Source organism: Etheostoma cragini, chromosome 13, assembly GCF_013103735.1.
Source record: "Etheostoma cragini isolate CJK2018 chromosome 13, CSU_Ecrag_1.0, whole genome shotgun sequence".
NCBI classification, from domain to species: domain Eukaryota; kingdom Metazoa; phylum Chordata; class Actinopteri; order Perciformes; family Percidae; genus Etheostoma; species Etheostoma cragini.
In genome coordinates, this window is record NC_048419.1 from 2733084 (window position 1) to 2751859 (window position 18776).

Here is an 18776-nt window from a genome sequence, read left to right on the forward strand (position 1 = left end):
TGTCCTCAAACAAGCTGCATTTTCCACCATGCACTTTGCAAAAAAAAAAAAAGAAAAAAACACAGCAGAGCAACGATGCAGCAAATGCAATGCAATGCAAATCGGGAGCCTCGTCTGAGGGCTAATACGCGGTGGTGTTTGGCCGGAGCCCAGCAGCGTCTCTGTGGCGACTCTCCACCCTCCGCCTCATTTCACCATACACAACCAGCACGGCTCCCTCTGGGTGGCTGTCATCTCCGTTTGGCATAACACTGCCCGCTATGATCGGTCGCTTTAACCCCGCGACGCCTCTACGAACCGCAGGAAAACACAGCTCACGGTGCAGCGGGGGGAAAGGCCGAAATGTCCAGAAATCGGTATTGCCGGTCGGTGAGATGCGCACCACCGTCAAGGCAGGAAGAATACACAGAAGCACCATTTCCGGTCTCCGGTTTATAAAAATAATAACAATAACAATCGATATCATAATAACTGTAATAATGATAATAATAATATTAATAAAAATAATAATAGCAATAATAATAATAACAATAGTAAAAATGATGATGATAATAACAATAACAATAGTAAAAAGGATGATGATAATAATAATAATACTATTAATAATAATAGCAATAATAATGTAAATATAATACGGATATTGTTAACAATAATATTATTATACTATTATTAGTAACTTACTGGCAACGATTGGCAACTTACTGTGAATTCTTTTTAGAATAGAATAGGATGCCTTTGTTGTATTATACACAAGTGCAGTACCTGTGCAACGAGATTTAAGCAACCCCTTTACAGTGTCAACACAAAAATATAAAATATAAAACACAAAAAAAGAAAATTATAAAAATCTAAAGTGTAATAAGTGCAGAAAAAGTAAAGGTGCTGTACTTCCATTTACAGTATTTTTTGTATTTATTGTAAAATACAAAACAAGTAAACACAAAACGAGATAAAAAGGTAGAAAATACAGTAGTTTACTTTCCTATTCACGTACTATATGTTTTGATTTTTTTACAGTAATGCTTTGACTACTGTGATTTCAACTGTAATACTCAGACCACTGTGATGTCATGTTGACAAGGTTGTAATGTAACTTTACAGCATTCTGCTGTAAAAATCGTCTACAGTAGTGTTACCGTGAAATCTAAAGGAAATAACTGGAGAATTCACAGCCGTTATGTACAGTGTATATTCCTCCCTTAAAGGGTCATTGTGGAATAGACAGAGAAGTATAAAGCATAATGCAACATATCATCCATGTAGGGCACAAAAATACCCCAAAATAAATATCCCAATGTGAATACTTTTGTCTACTGTGTGTTAACCTGCCTTTCACTCAGTGCATTCAGGAAGAGGCCATCCAGGGTAGGAAGCTGCAGATGAGATCCTCAAAGCAAAAAACTTTTATTTTGAAAACCGGATCTATTGTCTTCCTGTCTGAGCTGTCTAACTGTCTTCCGTTTGACGCAGCTGAGATGCGCCACATCAGAGATGCTTCGAGGTCCAACACAACCCAACCCGCTGCCGGTTTCACCAGCGTAGATCTGTGCGTAAAATGAGCATCGAGTCTCCAAAGATGGCCGAGGCGCAGAGCCTCACCATCCAAAGGCTCTCCTTTATTTGCGTGTTTTCTGCTTAATGATCTGATGTTCATGATGGGTTGTGTGGCAGAGGCCTGAACAGGGAGAGGAGCAGATTTTTCTTGGGTTCCATGGAGGTTCTACTTTTAGAAATCATTTAATCAGACAGAGGTATTACTTCACATTAAACCCTGTGTCTGGAATGGAATCAAATCTTCCAAAAACATGACTTTGAAATCTTTCAAAATAAGTATGAGGTGTGCCACAAAGTAAGAACTTCATCCAGCCTTCACCTTCTTTTTAACGCGTCATCACTGGGTGCTAGATGAGACTCTGAGACACCACAATACTGCACTAAGTACAACCTCCACATATTAAAGGAGTTGTACATTTTTGTATTCCCAACTTGTATGTATTCAAATAATACATTCTTGTATTTGATCAAAGTCAATATATATATGATATACCGCATTGCATTGTGGCATATGCCTGCGTAGAGTCCTGTCTTGCATACTGTAATATTTTACAGGTAATAAGTATAAGACAGACATAATAAAGTAAAATGAAGAAATAAAAACCATGGTAACATCTTGGGAATGAATGTTGATTAAAGTGACGCTTATATTTTAATACATATCGAAACAATAAAGCAAAACAGCTTATCTGCTGCAGTCCCAACTGACAGGAAAATACTTAAATTGACTTTTTTTTCAATATCTTAAAGATATTGTGGATATTAATCAATTAATAAGATTAAACAAATGGAATCAAATACAATCCATTTAAGGGCACATTTTACATCACAATTCTTCTCTTTAGCACCTCCAATGGACATTTGTTTCCCAAAAATGTGGAGAAATGTACCATGCGGTGGGTTTGTGGCGCTGTAAAAATGTGGTTAAAAACATCAGCCTGACCTCGACAACATCCATGTCAAGATCAAACCCCTCTGAGGCCGTTTTATCTGAGTTATGACTCACTTCCTGTTTGGAGAGTGAGTAAAGGGTTTTTAGTCTTTGTCCTAAAAGAAGACTGACTTCCTCGTCTGAGTTCAGGCGCAGGCTAAGCGCCTTTCCTTTGTGAAACAGTAAAAAAACAAGGTTGGAGTTGGTTTTGAACTCACAACCTTTAGACTATAGAGCATACCGCCCAGGTCTGCTATAAGGGATCTGAGAAACCAACTCAATATTTCAATTAAGGTTCAATATTCAATATAATTCAGTCTATACCTTCTGCTCATTGTGTGTTGTTTGTGTGTTTTAATTTCTTTTTTTCCTTTTTCTGTAGAAAACCGTCACTGCGGTAACAAGGGAATTTCCCCACTGTGGGATGAATAAAGTATTATCTAATCTCTAATGTAATTTCACAGAGTCACTTCGGGTTTTTTCATCAAGAGATAAATGTATATAAATAAATGTACATTAGGACTAGTTTGGGGGAAACAGAAGGAAAAGACAGACAGAGTTTGTGTGAAGATTGACAGAGGTGAAGTGGTTTCTTCATGTCATGGTCCAGTGGGGAGGACACCGACAGACACGAAGGAGACGCAGGTTCAAACCCCGCCTGAGGCATACCACACTCGAGTGTTTGTGGTGAAGGCGTGTGGTCACTCCCACGACTTCAACCTGCAACTTCTTTTTTTTTTTTACACATGTTATCACATTCAATTTGTGTTTTAGTCTACAGGCTGTTTGTTAGAAATTATTGATAAAGATGTTCTCAAAAAAAAATTAAAAAAAAATTGATGAGGCCCTGCTACTAGGCTCCAGACCAGAGAGTATTTGGAGCATGCACAGCATCACGCGCCCTTAGCAACACTAACATGTGTTTGAGAGTTAGAGGGTGATAAGCAGAAAGATGCTGTGGCCATTATTCTTAATTTAAAGGTACATTATAATATGTATTCAGAATTATAATATAACGTTTCTTTTGGAGAAACCCCTTTGCTGAGGTTGCAAATACCTTCATAATGTGATAAGGAGACAGATAGCTCTTGCCTTGATCACAACATTAACAATGCTTCAAAAACACTAAGGATTTCTCTTAATGGTATTTGATAGACAGTGAGCCATAGTACTACTCTCAAGCAGTGTAGAGTCAGTGTATATGAAGGAAGGACAGACAGAGGCAAGAATTGAGAAGACAGGGACAGGAAATGAGAAAGAGACCATAAAGTTTTCATTGATATGGTCCTTAAATTGCCCTCTGAGACCGAGAGACTCGCCCACGAGCCTAAACAGCACCTCTGACTCATAGTTTAATAATTTATCAACCATACAACATTGAAACTCACCTAAAGTTGCGGCTAAAAGCTAACAAGTTAGCGGTGACGGAGGTCTCTTCCAGATCCTTCTAGCCTCTACAGGTGATTTTCTATCCAGCCTGGAACTTCTAGCCTTTTTTGGGGTCGTTGAGCTTTAAATAAAAAACCTTTACATCCAAGATTTATCCACTTTATGTCCATAATTCATCGCGCTTTGGCGCATTTATGCCGCTAGCTCGGGGCTCCGTGTCTGCTCTCCTGTGTTTATGGAAGTAAAGCCAATGGTATGCCCATAAATGGGAGACAACGTCATCCAAAGAGTATGGCGGCTGAAAGAGGACAATCTTCCTAGAATGCGAACTGGCTAGGATGCGATCAAAGATGCTATAGTGCACAAGAAAGATGTCTACCGTTTTGTAGAAGATAATAGCCTCACTGGTTTGAGATTTGGCATATATTTATATTATATATTATATATATTTGGGCCTTTTTTGAAGAAATTTAAATAGTATGTGCTTTATATGAGTTATAATGTTTATTATGTTTATTTTTGCATATAGGAGAACTGTTTTAGACACACAAATGCTTGTGTAGCATTGCTGTGGGTGTAATACCAATAAATATAACATTACTGTGTTGATTGTTGACCTAAGTAAATGTCATGAGGGCAAAAGCGTCTGGACTTTCCTTGAAAAAATGTATGTATTCTGTCATCTGTATTTGTTATCATGATCATCTCTTCACAGTGTGACTCCCAAGACATATGAGAAGTGTTTAAGAGGTTTTACTGCTCTGTCTGTGATATCAATACATATCTGGAAGATTCCTGTTCCGTTTTATTTATTTATTTGTCTTTAAGGTCCTACAACCGTTTTTAACATTCAAGTGACCTCATTGCAACCCAAATAGTCTAATAATCCAGTTTGTCCTGAAAAAAATGATGTTCACATCTTGACTGTAGACAACAGGTTTGATGTTTTACCAGCTTTATTATAAAGTAAATCCAGAAGGACAATGAACTGTAACAATGGCCTTAGGGTTCACAGGGTTGACTGAAGGCTTTGAACCGTACCTGTACTGAAACAGGTGGGGGGGGGGGGTATTTTTTCCAGGATAGAGCACTAGTCCCTGCTGAAGCACAGTACCCCCAGGGGTACATTTACTCATGGTTGGGAATCACTGCTTTAGTATTAATTCATTTTTAAGGTCAAATTCAACAACTTTTTAAGCAATTTCTAACTTTTTTCCAGCACCTTGCACCACTGTAAATTACATACTAATACGTTGTCAACATTTTTATTCAGTGTTTTTATCACATCAAAAGACATAATGCTATAAACAGCCCAAATTGTGTCAAACAGAACTTCTGATTCATAACTTTGTAACTTAATAATAAAACAAGTCTTTTGGAGCTGCTGATGTCTTTGTTGTCTTCCTGTCCCTTACAGAAGGTTTTAAATCCAGCCTAGAAGCCCAGAGTTTTTCGTTGTCATTGTGCAATTCATCCGTACTGTTACATGCACCTCAGGATATTTCCTGACATTTGCCCCCCCACCATTTCGCTTTGGGTTCCACTTTCGTGCCCTCCCCGGGTCATTGGGGTCGACTTGCGCGGGGAGACTTGGACCCCGTTGTAACTGCATGCAGTTACAACGGGGTCAATCCTGTACACACAAGTTTACCATATTATCACCCAATAAAGTTAAAGCAACACTGTTATGAGTTGATGAACGACTGAAACATTCTTTTAACCTTCATCAAGTCAAATTGACCCGTTTTCCTGTATCAATGTTCTTTTTAATTCCCCAAAATAACATGATTGATTCCACACAACGCTCTTCTGCAAGCACAAATCTCTACTTTCATTAATTTTGGGACGTCTAATTCAATTTTATAGCATTTTAAAAAAAAAAGTGGTTTTGAAGTAGTATTCAGTAAAGGTTGACATATTTCAGGTCTGTGATTATCCATCAACACACATTCCTTTAATTTTAGTCTAAATACATCCGAATTTCTGCTTTTTTAACTCTAACACTGGGCATAATTTCCTTTAAATAAGGCTTTATTGACCATAAATTCCAAAAATCACTTTAAAGCTAAAGTCAATAAGTTAGTTACGTAGCGTTGAAAACATAAAAAAGTGAAAAAAACATCAACATTTTTGAAAAAAGGGACAAAAACGTAAGAAAATGTTAAAAACATCGATAAAAAGCATCAACAACAGTGTTAATTTTCAATTTTGACAGGAAGACAACACAAGAGTTAAACGATTTATTTTGCATTTTTAAATGTTTCTAATGTATTTATTTTGTGTGTACCTCTGTGTTTAAAAGGTGGTTTTGAAAATCAACTCATCCTGCGTTTTTAGTCCAAAGGTCTGAGCAGTTCGGTCTTGTAATGCCAAACTAAAGTCACCAGATGGTGGCAGTGTGTAACTGATGCCACCAACCATTGTTGTCTGGATTGGTAAAAGTACAAAAGTAAAAGGTATGTACAATTAATCATTATGGATCAGGTAATACATACAATATTTGATTATACGCCAAAAGGTAATCAGCAAATATACTTTGCAACTCTTCAAACTGGATACATTACTTCATTGACTAGTGTTTTTCACAACAATGACCCCTAAACTCACACAAATCAGACCATGGCAGTTTCATGCAGAAGTGTTTGAAACCCAGTCAAGCATTCTGTCACTGTGTTACTTAAGGATGAAGCTATGGTGAAAATAAACAATTCCTCATTTTTGCTAGGGAACCCCCTCAAGGACCCCTGGGGGTCCAGGGACCTCACTTTGAAAACCACATACAGTAGTTGTCACGGTTACTGTTTTGTTCCTGCTTCTTATTCTGCATTTGTTGCTTTCTGTCATCCTCCGTGTTTCCTCCGCGGTCTTGTGTTGTAGTTTCTGTCTTGGGTTCCCTTTGCGAGTGTCTGTATGTTCTGTTTCCTGTTTTATTTTGATAGTCTGGTTTCCTGTGCTGTCTTGTCTGTAGTTTTACTACTTGTCATGTATTTCCCACCTTTGTGATTGTCCTGCCCTGCCCAGATGTGATTCCCCTAGTGTACCACCTGTTCCTCTTGTATTTAACCTCTGTCTTCCCTTTGTCTCTTGTCAGATCCTTCAGTGGCTTGCTGTGCGTGTTCCTAGTTCACGGTTCACGTCATTTTGCATTTTGGTTAGTTTTCCCTTTTCCTGTTGAACCTTTTTGGATTTTTGTCTTGTTTTTAGACCTTTGGGATTTTTACTTGAGATCCGGGTGTGGTTTGGACTTTCTTTCATGTGTAATGGGCTCTCCTGCCTGCCTGTCATCTCTGCATTTTGGTCCTCATTTCCTTAAACTTTAACGATAGTGTTGCTAGCTTGTTAAGCTATACCTCTGCTAACCTGCAGGTTTCATTACTGAGCGTCCATGTAACAGTAAAAAACTCCTGGGTTAGGATGAGCCAACGTGTGCTCAACTGACCCTCAGCAGGTTTCACACCACACCAGCCAGTGCTTCTGACCTGCTGTGCGACAGACAGGAGAACGCATGGCGTGCTCGTACCACATGGGTGTGAAATAGATGAGTAGTTTCATGCGTCAAAAGGTCAAATAGACCAATTGTTAAGTGTGTGAGGGCACGTTTGTGTCACGCCGTCAGCAGCAGGGCAGAGAGGATGTCCAGTCATTAGGCTCAAACTTTAACCCTCTGCTGATGATGGATGGATGGCTCATGGCGGGGGGGGGGGGTGAGAGAAGCTGCTGAAACCTCATGTTGCAGTCACAACCTCATTTGCTTGGTGGGGCTTAGAGCGTTGTTTGAACTTCTCTGGACTGCAAGATGAATATATTTCTATAGAGTCTCTTTTTATTTAAATGTCTGGAACTGGTTATGGATAACACTCAACTGAAAATTATTAGAAGAAGCAGAAGTAGCATTACAGTATTTAGTAGTAGTATTCAACTGTCTCACACTCTGCTAGTCTTGATAGAAGAGATTCTTTTGTACTTTCAGCCACAATAAATCATATTTGTGTAATTCATTTGATATTTATCAGTACATGTCTAACAGGTTTTAACCCTCATGTTGTCCTCGGGTCAAATTGGCCCGTTTTCCTATATCAATGTTCTTTCTACCCAAAATAACATGATTGATTGCACACAACACTCTTTGGCAAGTACAAATCTCTACGTTTATTAATTTTGGGTGTCTTAATCAATTTTATAGCATTTGAAAATAAGAATTGAAGTGGTTTTTAAAAAGTATTAAGTAAAAGTTGACATATTCCAGTCTTTGATTATACATCAACATCCATTCCTTTAATTTTAGTCTAAATAATTCCTAATTTCTGCTTTTCTAACTCAAACATTAGGCATAATTTCCTACAAATGAGGTTCATTGACCATAAATTCCAAAAATAACTTTCAAACTCCCCGGAGGGGATCTCTATCTTTGTTACCTTTGTGTCTAAAATTGAAATTGTAAGCGTCAAACACATCATTTTCTGCACCCTAGTGAATTTCTCTGCATCAATTTATGGTGCAAAATTATTTGGGTGGGTTGCACTGGGCAGTTTTGATTATTGGGGGGGGGTAACCCTGAAAAGTCCGCCTTTAATAATACAGCACTGCAATATGCAGTGTAGAATGAAGACATTCAGCATGATGCCTAGTGCTACATTTGATACTTTAAGTTAATTTGTTGTAAATGAGAGTGTTTGTACACTGGTACTACAACCTTTGTTGATGTAAATTATACTTCTCCCACCATTGGGATCAAAATTGTGTCTTATGTTCCTAGCTATAAGATTTTCACCTTTTTCTTTTTACTCAAATCCAAAATGTCTTTTCCACAGGTTCTAGCGCTAGTCAGCACGATAGACATCTGTGCTATAGCCATTAGGAACAGTACATATTGTTCAACAATTGTCAATGATTTCTTCTGGTACATTCATCTAATCTTCATGATGCTGTTTATCACGTCATAAACTGTTGCTGTTGAGAGTTTGATGTGCGTCTAAAAGCCGCTTGGTGATAATTGGTATTGCTGGAATCAAACACAATAGGCAGGTTAGGCTGTAGGTCAGCATAGCCTCTGTCTGAACAATGAGGAAACAACACGGCCCCAATGAAATCCAGTAATGTGAATCTTTGGCTCCCTGTGGGTTGCGGGGCACAGGTCACACTTGTGTTTACCCTTTCTTTCACCTGCTTGAGGGATCAGATACGCTCTCTTTTGGGGTCTAACGTAAAGTTTACTCTAGATCCTCCATCAGATGTGGGTTTCCTGCAAAAGCTCTTCCTGATGGGGTACAGAGCACAACCTGCTTACGTAAATAAGCCGGGGGAGAAGGCACAAGAAGCCAAAGGTTAGACCTTGTTGCAATATTTCACAAGAGGAACCATTGTTTAACTGCAGACTTATTCCTTGCCATGCAAAGTAGTTTCCGTTCTTGCAATTGGCCCGGGCCAATAAATTTGTTGTTAACTGAAGGAACAGACAACTTGCTGGCAGTTGGTGGAGATCGTGATAAAAGAACACGGGGGAGGCTGCATCACCAATACTGGAGGAGCTTCTCCTAGTTGGACAAACGGTGCATTACCTTTGTTCCCTTCCACAAACACTGGCAGACGCATAGACGTCATCAGAAAAACATGCAGGGACACTTTCAAGTACAAGCCACAAGAAATCCCTGATTGACTTTATAATAGAACAAATGATTGCATTTTTCACATTTTGTTATTAAAATCAGGGCGGACCACAACAAAACATTGGCTTCTGATCCTTTTTTTGTTAGATGCAGCTATGCCCATTTTTGTGTCAGGGGTCACAGCAACAGAATGTCCTCCCAGAGAGAAAAGCTGAGCCCTCTTGGACAGGCCATGCACTTTCCTCTCAAATACACAGCTTTTAAGGATGTCCGCTTGTCCACCCTGTTTTCCATGAAAACATCTGACAGCACAGTCACTCACTGTCATCCCCATTCTCTCCTCTTTCTTTTGCCTCTCATCTATTTTTAACCTCTTGTTTTTGTTAAGTTATTGTTGAAGCTGTACAAAATGCAGTTGCCAATGAGAAGAGGCAACACTGAGGAAAAACAGGTTGAGTGCCAACCTTTACATCATGGAGGTTACTATAACTCCATGTAGGCTACTGGTCTGTGCTTGTCCAACTTGGCAATGATTTACGAGGTAAATATGACTCTCAGTGGCCTAACAGTTGAGCGTTAACATAATTTCACCATGTAAAATAATGTTGGTCTACAGCCATACCAGCAGGCTCACAGACTATAAGGAGGCACAGTGGTGCTTTAAGCTAAATGCTAACATTAACAAGATAACATGCTCACAGTGAAAATGCCAGCACGCTGATGCTGAGCAGGTAGTTTACAGTCGTTTGTTTACAGTCTTTGCTTACCATCAGCGCCTGGATTGGACCAAAAAAATGACAAAAAGTACCATAATTTTGCAGTTGCATGAATGATCATCGTGTCTTAGATATATTTATATGTATATCTTGTAGGGCTAAACCGAATAATGATTCAATCTAACGAGCCTGATTCGACTGCCAATCTTACAGTTGAAAAGTTGCAGTGTCTAAATTTTGCTAATTTTGGCAATCCATCCCCCCCCTCCCCCCAATACACCATGTACCGACCCACAGACAGGCAGACTGGCGGACCAACACTGCCCTCCTTAGAGCCACGCATGGCTAGAAAAGCAAAGTGACACATTTCTACGATTCTAAGTACCTTGGTTTTCTTCTTTTATGATGATCATCGTCTGGAGGTTGGAGCCGTTCCATCCTTTTCTTTACCGCTGTCTCATTGGTTGATTAGCGCTGATGCTGAGCATCCTGCTGTGATGAGGCCAGGTTTGTGAGGCAGGGGATGTGCTTGCATAAATACAGACAGTCAGGAGCAACAAAGCCTCCCCCTGTTTTTTTCTCACTATTATCTACATGTCAAAATAGCTTAAACAAAGGAAAACAAATCACTCCACAGGTTGGGATGTTTACAGTGTAAGTGGCATCAGACCAGCAAAGACTTGAGCAAAAACATTTATATCCACCCTGGATAACGTTTAGCACAAAGGTATCAAATATTAATATATTTTCAATTTTTGATAAATAAAATATTAATCAATATTTAAAAAACTAAAGGCTTGTTTTGCTGATTCATTGTAAGGGCAAAAAATGATTTATGATATTGTTAAAGTTTTAGATTGCAGTATCTGCTGTTAACAAAGGTGAACTTCCTGTCTGTGGCCAAGGCCTGAGATTGAATGTGACTGTTGATAACGAAACAAACAGGTTGGCGTGTCTGTTGGTCTTGATCTGGAGTTGAGTAGGCACTGACAGCCAGGGCCTTGCACCTCCTCATCGCTAAATAAAGATCCACTTGATGGATACACTCAGATAACATAAATCAGGATATCCCATCAGGAGTGACGAAGTGCACTATTGTTTTGGTTCAAGTGGGCAGCCATCCTGACAGACAGTGCATACTGGACATGGGAGAGGACAGAAGGTTCTCTCTGTTGAATCCTGCCCCAAAAGGGTCATGTCAGAGCAGCTCATTACCTCATTTAATGACCGTTCTGTTGGCTGACAGGGCCACACCTCAACCACACAGACTAAGTGAATAACAGATGTTAGACGCCTGATGAAGCTGCCACTGGCCCTGACTGGACCGCAATTTAATAATATAGTTCAGTAACCCCCTTTTAAATTCATTCCAATAAGTAAAGTTCCAAAAACACGGTATGGTTGAGTGTTCCACATAATTAGGTTTAGTGCTGTGGGCCACTGCGGAGGAGGGTCTGGCGAGTCCACACAGCATTCAGGGATGGGAAAAAACGTGCTCTGGTTTATTGGCATGTCTTTGAACCAATCACAATCTTCATAGGCGGCGCTAAGCCACAGTGCCGCTGCAAAAAAGCCTAAAGAAGGAGCTTGTTTTGGTGGAACGTGTGTATGTTCAAATGTGGTTTTAGTCGTGCAACAGAAATCTCAGATTGGACAGATAGTCTAGCTGTCTGGATTTACCCTGCAGAGATCTGAGGAGTAGTTAATCATAGTTGGCAGAAATCCACCACAGTTTACAGTGAACAGCGCTAACCGGCTGCTTCAAAATAGTGAATGTCAGCTCAACATTTCACTGAGCTAGCATACGAGTCCCTCCGCCTGAGTTATTGGCATAGATGCATTGATTGGAGCTACCTGGTCTAGACTAAACAAGCAAAGACCTGAGACAAGAGAGTACTTTCATATATACTTATACATCTACATATATACTGCATGAGGAGTAAACAAATGAATCCAAAGATTGGAACCACCAATAGTGCATGACAGTGTGAACAAAGACAGGGCACGGCTTGTTTCCGAAAACAAACAGCGAATCGAGCCAGATGGATTTTCCATTGCAGAGCTGTGTTAATGAGAGGAAGCAGGGGAGTGCTTCCCAGGGATTGCATTGTGATTCTGTGGACTGTTCCACCTTCAGCTTGATCAAGGGAAACCTCCAAGAGTTTGGCCCCCAGTCCTACCTGCCCTTGTCAGTCAGATGGTGATCCCTGCCTGGGATACCTGGAAAACAGAGACTCAACATCCGCCTGCAGTCTGCTGTATGAAAGGACGTCTGATAATACTCTGAGATATACATATGACTCAAAGCCACACTGCCAAATTTAAGATTCAGTTGATGCCAACTTCACTTAAGGTTCTTCCTGTTCCACAAGTTCGTGGAACTTTTTCAAAATAAAAACAAGTGCACAGGGCAGTCAAAGGTCAGAGACATCTGGAATCTATTGATGGAAGCAGGTAAACAGCTTATAGGATGTTTGAAAGCTTTTTTTGGGCTTAGGTGGAACTTTTCCTTGTCACTCACAAGTTTTGCACGCTGGTTATATTTAGCGATAAATCAAAAGCATGTCAATAAGAAAAAGTCCCTGCAGGACTGAACACATTGCCAGATGTTGAATGTAAATGCAACACAGCACTGAGTAACAAAGTACTTAATACATCTCTGAGTCACTGGCCATCATGAAGGTCAAAATATCTGGAACTATGTATCATAGCATGTCTGGTATTGGCAATGCATCAATACTTATACAAAAATCACATTAAAATGTGTCTACTAAAATTGCTTCAAACCTGTCATCCTACACTGTTGCATTCCAAGAAGAAAAAACTTAAAAGCATCGTAAAACCAAACATCAGTAAATGTACGGGTGTACATTTCAGCCCAGTCTCGTGGAAGTTTGTGAAATAGGGATCTATCTAATCTATCAGAGGGAGAACAAGAGTGCAGTTGTGAAGTTTAACGTAGGCAGTTCCTAGAGAAGAAGTTAGTAATTTCATGGTGCAGGTTAGAATCCAAATTGAAATGGAAGTAAGTAAAAATTGCTAATTAATAGAACATTAAATTCAATTGGTTGTTATTGCTTTAACTCATAAAGTTTCAGGTTTAGTTCCATCATACTGTTAAAAGTGTAAACGTTAGCCGATGTTGTTGTTCAGTAGTTAGCTCAGAGATGATTGGCTAATCGAATGACTGATTTAACAGGGGCGGAGGTTAACACTTTTGCAAGAAACCGTGTCACATTCTCATTGAGGGCTGAGCCCCCCTAAAGGTCTGATCCTAGAATCACCCCTCCACTCTGCACTCTGGTCTGGTGATGACTTGGTCTTGGTTTAAGTGGTCTTGACTACAAAACTGGGGCTGGCTAAAACCTCAAAAAAAATTCTCACTGCAGGAGAAACCCTGGTGGGTATGTCTGAAAGTAAAAATGGGATCCAGTGCAGTAAGCAAATTACACAATTTGAGGTAGAAACTGGGAATGAACAATATTTTTATGTTACTAGATTCAGGATATTTTGATACAATATTACTTCTACAACAACAACTACAACTTGATAGATAGATAGATAGATAGATAGATAGATAAAGATAAGATAAAGATAATTTGTTTATTAGTCCCCAATGGGGAAATTACTGCACTACACTCTGTGTACACACTTTTGTTAGTACTCACACACAGGCCTGAAATACACACACATGCTCAGGACCTATACATGCACTATACATGGAGAGATGTCAGAGTGAGTGGGCTGCCAGCTGAACCAGCGCCCTGAGCGGTCAGGGGGGTACGGTGCCTTGCTCAAGGGCACCTGGCAGTGCCCAGGAAGTGAACTAGCATCTGTCCAGCCACCAATCCACGCTCCCAACTTTTTGGGTCCATACAGGGATTTGAACCAGTGAACCTCCGGTTCCCAACCCAACTCCCTATGGACTGAGCTACTGCCACCCCCTGACCCCCCTCTATAGATAGATAGATAGAAAGATTGATAGATGGATAGATATTTATTGATCCCAATAAAATGGGAAATTACAGTGTCTGTTTAGCTGAATCACAGGAATGATGCTCCATCATAGAACTTCACTTCCCAGAGAGCACCAGCAGCAGCAAACTGGCTGCTTTGCACCTGATCAGTTATTATCACTGATTTGGAGCACCTGGTAAGACGTGGAGGTGCTCAGTCATTCAGGAGAACAAACTGCAGAGAGAAGACACTCCAAGTTCACTCACAAAGTTCAGTCCAAAGACGCCAATGGTCGGGGAAATGTTTATTTACTTTCATAATGTTTGAAAGGCTGCTTGCTGTGTTTAACTGCTGTGTAGATTGACTTAATTGACTTAAAATTGACTGTTGTGTTAAATGGGTTTATCCTAAAATATTTGTTCATTTTGAGTTTGAAAGAAATTAAAAGTAAGATACAAAAGAATGGTAAAATGTTAGGTTCTGTTAAATGCTAGAGGTTTAACTTTGTAAGATTTATGAAATTGTTTTTTTTAATTCAATGTGTAATGTTTAAAATGTAAAAGCTTGTTTAAAAAGCTAATTTTTTGATTCTGTCTTTAAAGGTTTACAACCTAATCTACCACTAATCGACAACTAATCTACTGGCAGACCAATTATCTGACAAAGCCAAATAAGAATAAAAGAGATTAAGTTGTAAATTTGAGTTGTACTTGTGTCCTTTTGGAAACTGAACAAGGGGAGGACTTGACAGTGTTGCAGCGGCAATATCAATCACACAGCTTAGAACATAAATATAAATAAACTAGGATCTAATATACATAAATACAATATACATGGAATACTAACAGGATTAAAATACAAGAACAAATCTTTGAATGTATTCAAGTTGGGAATATAAAAATGTGAAACTGCTTAAATACTAAGATAAATACTGCAGTTAAAATAAAACAAAAAACAAAAATACTACTACAACTAGTAGCCTAGTACAACAAGTAATATTACTACCAAACAAAAAAATATGAATTTAATTTCACGAAATAGTGTTTACCAGCTGTTGGTGCAAAATCTAAGAGACTCATTGGATCACTAAGATGAACCAATGCCCGTCGTGTCCTGTGTGACCTCTGACCGAACTTTACCGCCCCGCCCCCCCCCCCCCCCAACTTTACTGCTGGATGACGATAAGATGCCCAGACACCTGACCAGACTATAGGATTTCCAGATGAACGTGTCAGTGTCCATCCACCAGCAACTTTAGATGTAATTTCTACATTTGGATGTAGGCAGTTGCTGAAATCCAGACATGTACTGACTACAGTGGTCAGTTTGCAGAATAACCCCTGCTGAGGCTGGCTGACTTTGTTTTGAGAAGCCAACAAGCAGATCGGACATGAAAAGCACCGTTGCTGCTTCACCTTCACTCTGAACAGCAGAGGGGAAGTTCCCTCCTAGCGCATAACGTAAACTTGGCTCCAATAAAAGCATCCGTTGGCACCTCGGTGGACAACAGGAAATCTTAGTTTATCGAAAAACATCCCGTTGTTGGCCTCGGGGTGTGTGACCCCTCTTGCAGTGTGGCGGTAGAGCGTTATATAGTAGCCGTGGTGGAGCCCCGTATTTCAAGATCTCAGTTTACTGAACAAAGCTACCATATCCTTAAGATAAACAATGAAGACATGTGTATATGTAGTTCTGCGTCAGACCCATTTGTCACAGTGCCTTTTGGTATGTATTGTTTAACATAACTGTAGACTTAGTGTCTGACACTCCCATGTGCAGGGGCAACAACACCTAAACTTAGAAGTTGGCACAATGCGACTATAATTGTGCAATACCATATCCACTATCTGAGAGTTGGTAGTGAACAAAGGCTCACATTGCCAGACCTATCTCCACATGCTGTGAAGTAAAGTCTTGCTAGACGACGCATTTATTCCAGAACAGAAGAAAAACACACTCTGGGTTGTTTGCATTTCTTTAAACCAATCACAACTGTCTTGGGGGGCAATAAACTTTGGACTCAACGACGGTGGCTCTGCTAAATAGTCTCCGGAAGAAGCTTGTTTTGGTGGAACATTTGCACCCCGTACCAAAACAGTAATGTGAGCTATTTAAATTAACAGGATACATTGTTAAACCTCATTATCTCTTACCAGTGTATCTCTGTGTGTACTTCTTCCACAGCAATCCCACCAATCAGTCCCAAAACGTCCCAGTTAGAGAGGAAATGTCATAAACATATTCTGTGTAAGTCTTTACAATCATTCCCAGAAAGAACCAATACGGCCTGTCTTGTTGCACGATCCAAATTTTCTTCAAAACCTTCCATTTTCAAGCTGCAGCACGCTAGCTTGACGTATTCTGTTGTTCCCGCATGGAGTTTGAGAACGACTACACACTGAGAGGGGAAGGTGAGGGCTTGTGAGCAATGGGCAATTATCCTGGTCAATATACTTCAGTTGATACTGACTACACTGGACATTACTATGACAGCAGACATTACCTGATACACCGAACACAACCGAGCTAAGTCTGTTTAGTCTACCCAATCAATGGGTTTTTATTATGTTTCCAGCAACAGATCCATTTCATTCACAGTGAGTTTCAACACATTGCAATTTCTATACACTACATCCTCACATAGATGTGGACTATATACCAGAGAATGGTTATATACGGTTAGGTGTATATATATGTTGAACAGCAAGACATTATAGATCATATTGCATTGCATCTGCTAGCAGTTGCGTATGGTGGGATAAAGGCTTATAAAAAGACTGGAGAAGTTACATTTTGAGGATATTTGATACCACTTGTTTACTTCTGTAGACGTGTAGATCCATATATATATATATATATATATATATATATATATATATATATATATATATATAAAACTAGAAATCACTTCCATTTAAAATGCACTTCTGGAGATGGAGAAATGTCAGTGTGAGTCAGTGAGCGTGTACAGTACGAGCAGTACCTGAGGTCAAGTTTCTGGTAACTATATTTGGTACAATCAGTTTCAAGGTGCATGCACATCTCATCTGGCTTCACAGTGTGCCTGTGACCGCTCTCCTAACACAAACACCAACAGCTAGTCTTCTCGGTGCAGTTTATTTATGTCTTCCATGTTCTGGCTCTCCGCAGGTTGAGGTTTTTCGTTCCTGCCACTTGCCGTGCAGTTTCGCCTGGGACGGTGCTCTGAGAACCAGTTGGAGATGGTCATGGCGAGTCGGAGGAGACCCAGGCTGATACAGTGCACCTCCGAGGTGATGGGGATGTCGGAAAAGAGGGCGTGGTCCCTGCACATGAGGGCGTTTCTGCATTCAAAGTCTTTGACGATGTTGAGGATCTCCTGGCGCTCGGCCTGCCGCATCATCCCTCTTATATTCAGCAGGGTGGAGACATGCTTCTTCCTGTAGGGAGGAAGGATACGGGGAGGAAGGGAGGTAGACGGGTGTTAATAGAAATTGGGTATGTGTGGTGTCGGCAAAGGCTTTTATGACTTTGAGTAATTGTCACAGCTCTCCCAGTCATAGCATCTGTTTCTGGAAAGGAACAGAACATTTGGCGCCAATTTCTAAAATGGCCTATTTTATACGTGTAACTTCTTATATCAATGCCATATTATGGTTATATATTAGATGTAAGCCAATAACAAACGGAGCTTGTGTTTGATAATGTACAAAGACGTTACATTATACACATATGATTATATTATCAAGGTTATGATAGTTTTGAATTTTCAAGTTGTTTTTTTTTGGTGGTTTTCCGATTCTGTTTTTCAGAAAGATGTTTCCATCGTCATAACCCTGTTTCCCATGAGTCATGTAGACGTGTAGCTTTAGGACCATGTCACATTGCATTTCAATACCCATTTTACTTGCTCCTCTGAAGTGCAGGTTTGTCCAAATATAGAAACAAGTAAACAAAAAGATCTTTGCAGAGAATCTGTGTTTGTCCAGGTTGTAAAGAATCCCTTTTGACTCTTTTCTATCTGGAAAAAATGCAGTCATAGTAGTTGGTAATAATAATGTGTGAATGTTATATACATCCAATTGTTTTTGATGACTTAGAATTGAAGTGACAAAGAAGAAAAAGCAATTGTCGTATTAAGGGATTTCTCACGAACTTGAGAACCCAAAAAACCCTGTTCTTGCTGAAACTAATCTACAAAGCATCTTGGCATTTTGCCTTTAAGTGTATGTTTGAAGGAGGATGTGTGTTTGAAGGACTGACTTGTATGCCCATGAGTACACACAGTCACGTGTGCATGAATGGACTCTGCTCAGTAAAATGAAGCACCCAAGGACTTGCAGAAAGGCCGGCAGCCCTTTGATCTCCGAAAATACCAGCAGGGGGATGCCATTCAGAAGAAAAGGGGTGAGTCAATCAGTGAGTTAGCATGTCTCCATGTCTGAACTACTATGTTTTGCTCATCTCTTCCACACCTCTCCCTCTTTGATTCCAAGTGTGGCACCAGTCTGTCTCCTGCAGGGTGGCAGGAACCGGAAGTACTCGGCAGCAGTTTCCTGTCTGCTCCGCAGAGGGTAATGCGTCACATACGGCCCGTCGTAGGTTGCCAAGTGTCACCTAAGTTTTAATCTGTGCACAAACGGC

At 40.0% G+C, this 18776-nt stretch overlaps 2 protein-coding genes across 6 annotated transcripts in view; both read right to left on the reverse strand.

The window, feature by feature from the left end:
* Nucleotides 1-408, reverse strand: part of mark4a (MAP/microtubule affinity-regulating kinase 4a) — a 31252-nt gene extending 30844 nt beyond the window's left edge. For 4 of the 5 annotated variants that reach the window (XM_034889687.1, XM_034889686.1, XM_034889689.1 and 1 more), the window contains exon 1: nt 1-407. This exon is cut by the window's left edge and continues 263 nt beyond it. The gene's annotated coding sequence lies outside the window, so the exon portion shown is untranslated. The other variant, XM_034889690.1, reaches the window with a different exon arrangement.
* Nucleotides 409-16684: 16276 nt separating this feature from the next.
* exoc3l2a (exocyst complex component 3-like 2a) overlaps nt 16685-18776 on the reverse strand; it is a 12272-nt gene continuing 10180 nt past the window's right edge. Inside the window, exon 13 of the mRNA XM_034890395.1 lies at nt 16685-17572. Coding sequence (XP_034746286.1) covers nt 17251-17572 — 322 coding nt within the window. The 3' untranslated portion in view covers nt 16685-17250. The remainder of the gene's footprint in view (nt 17573-18776) is intronic.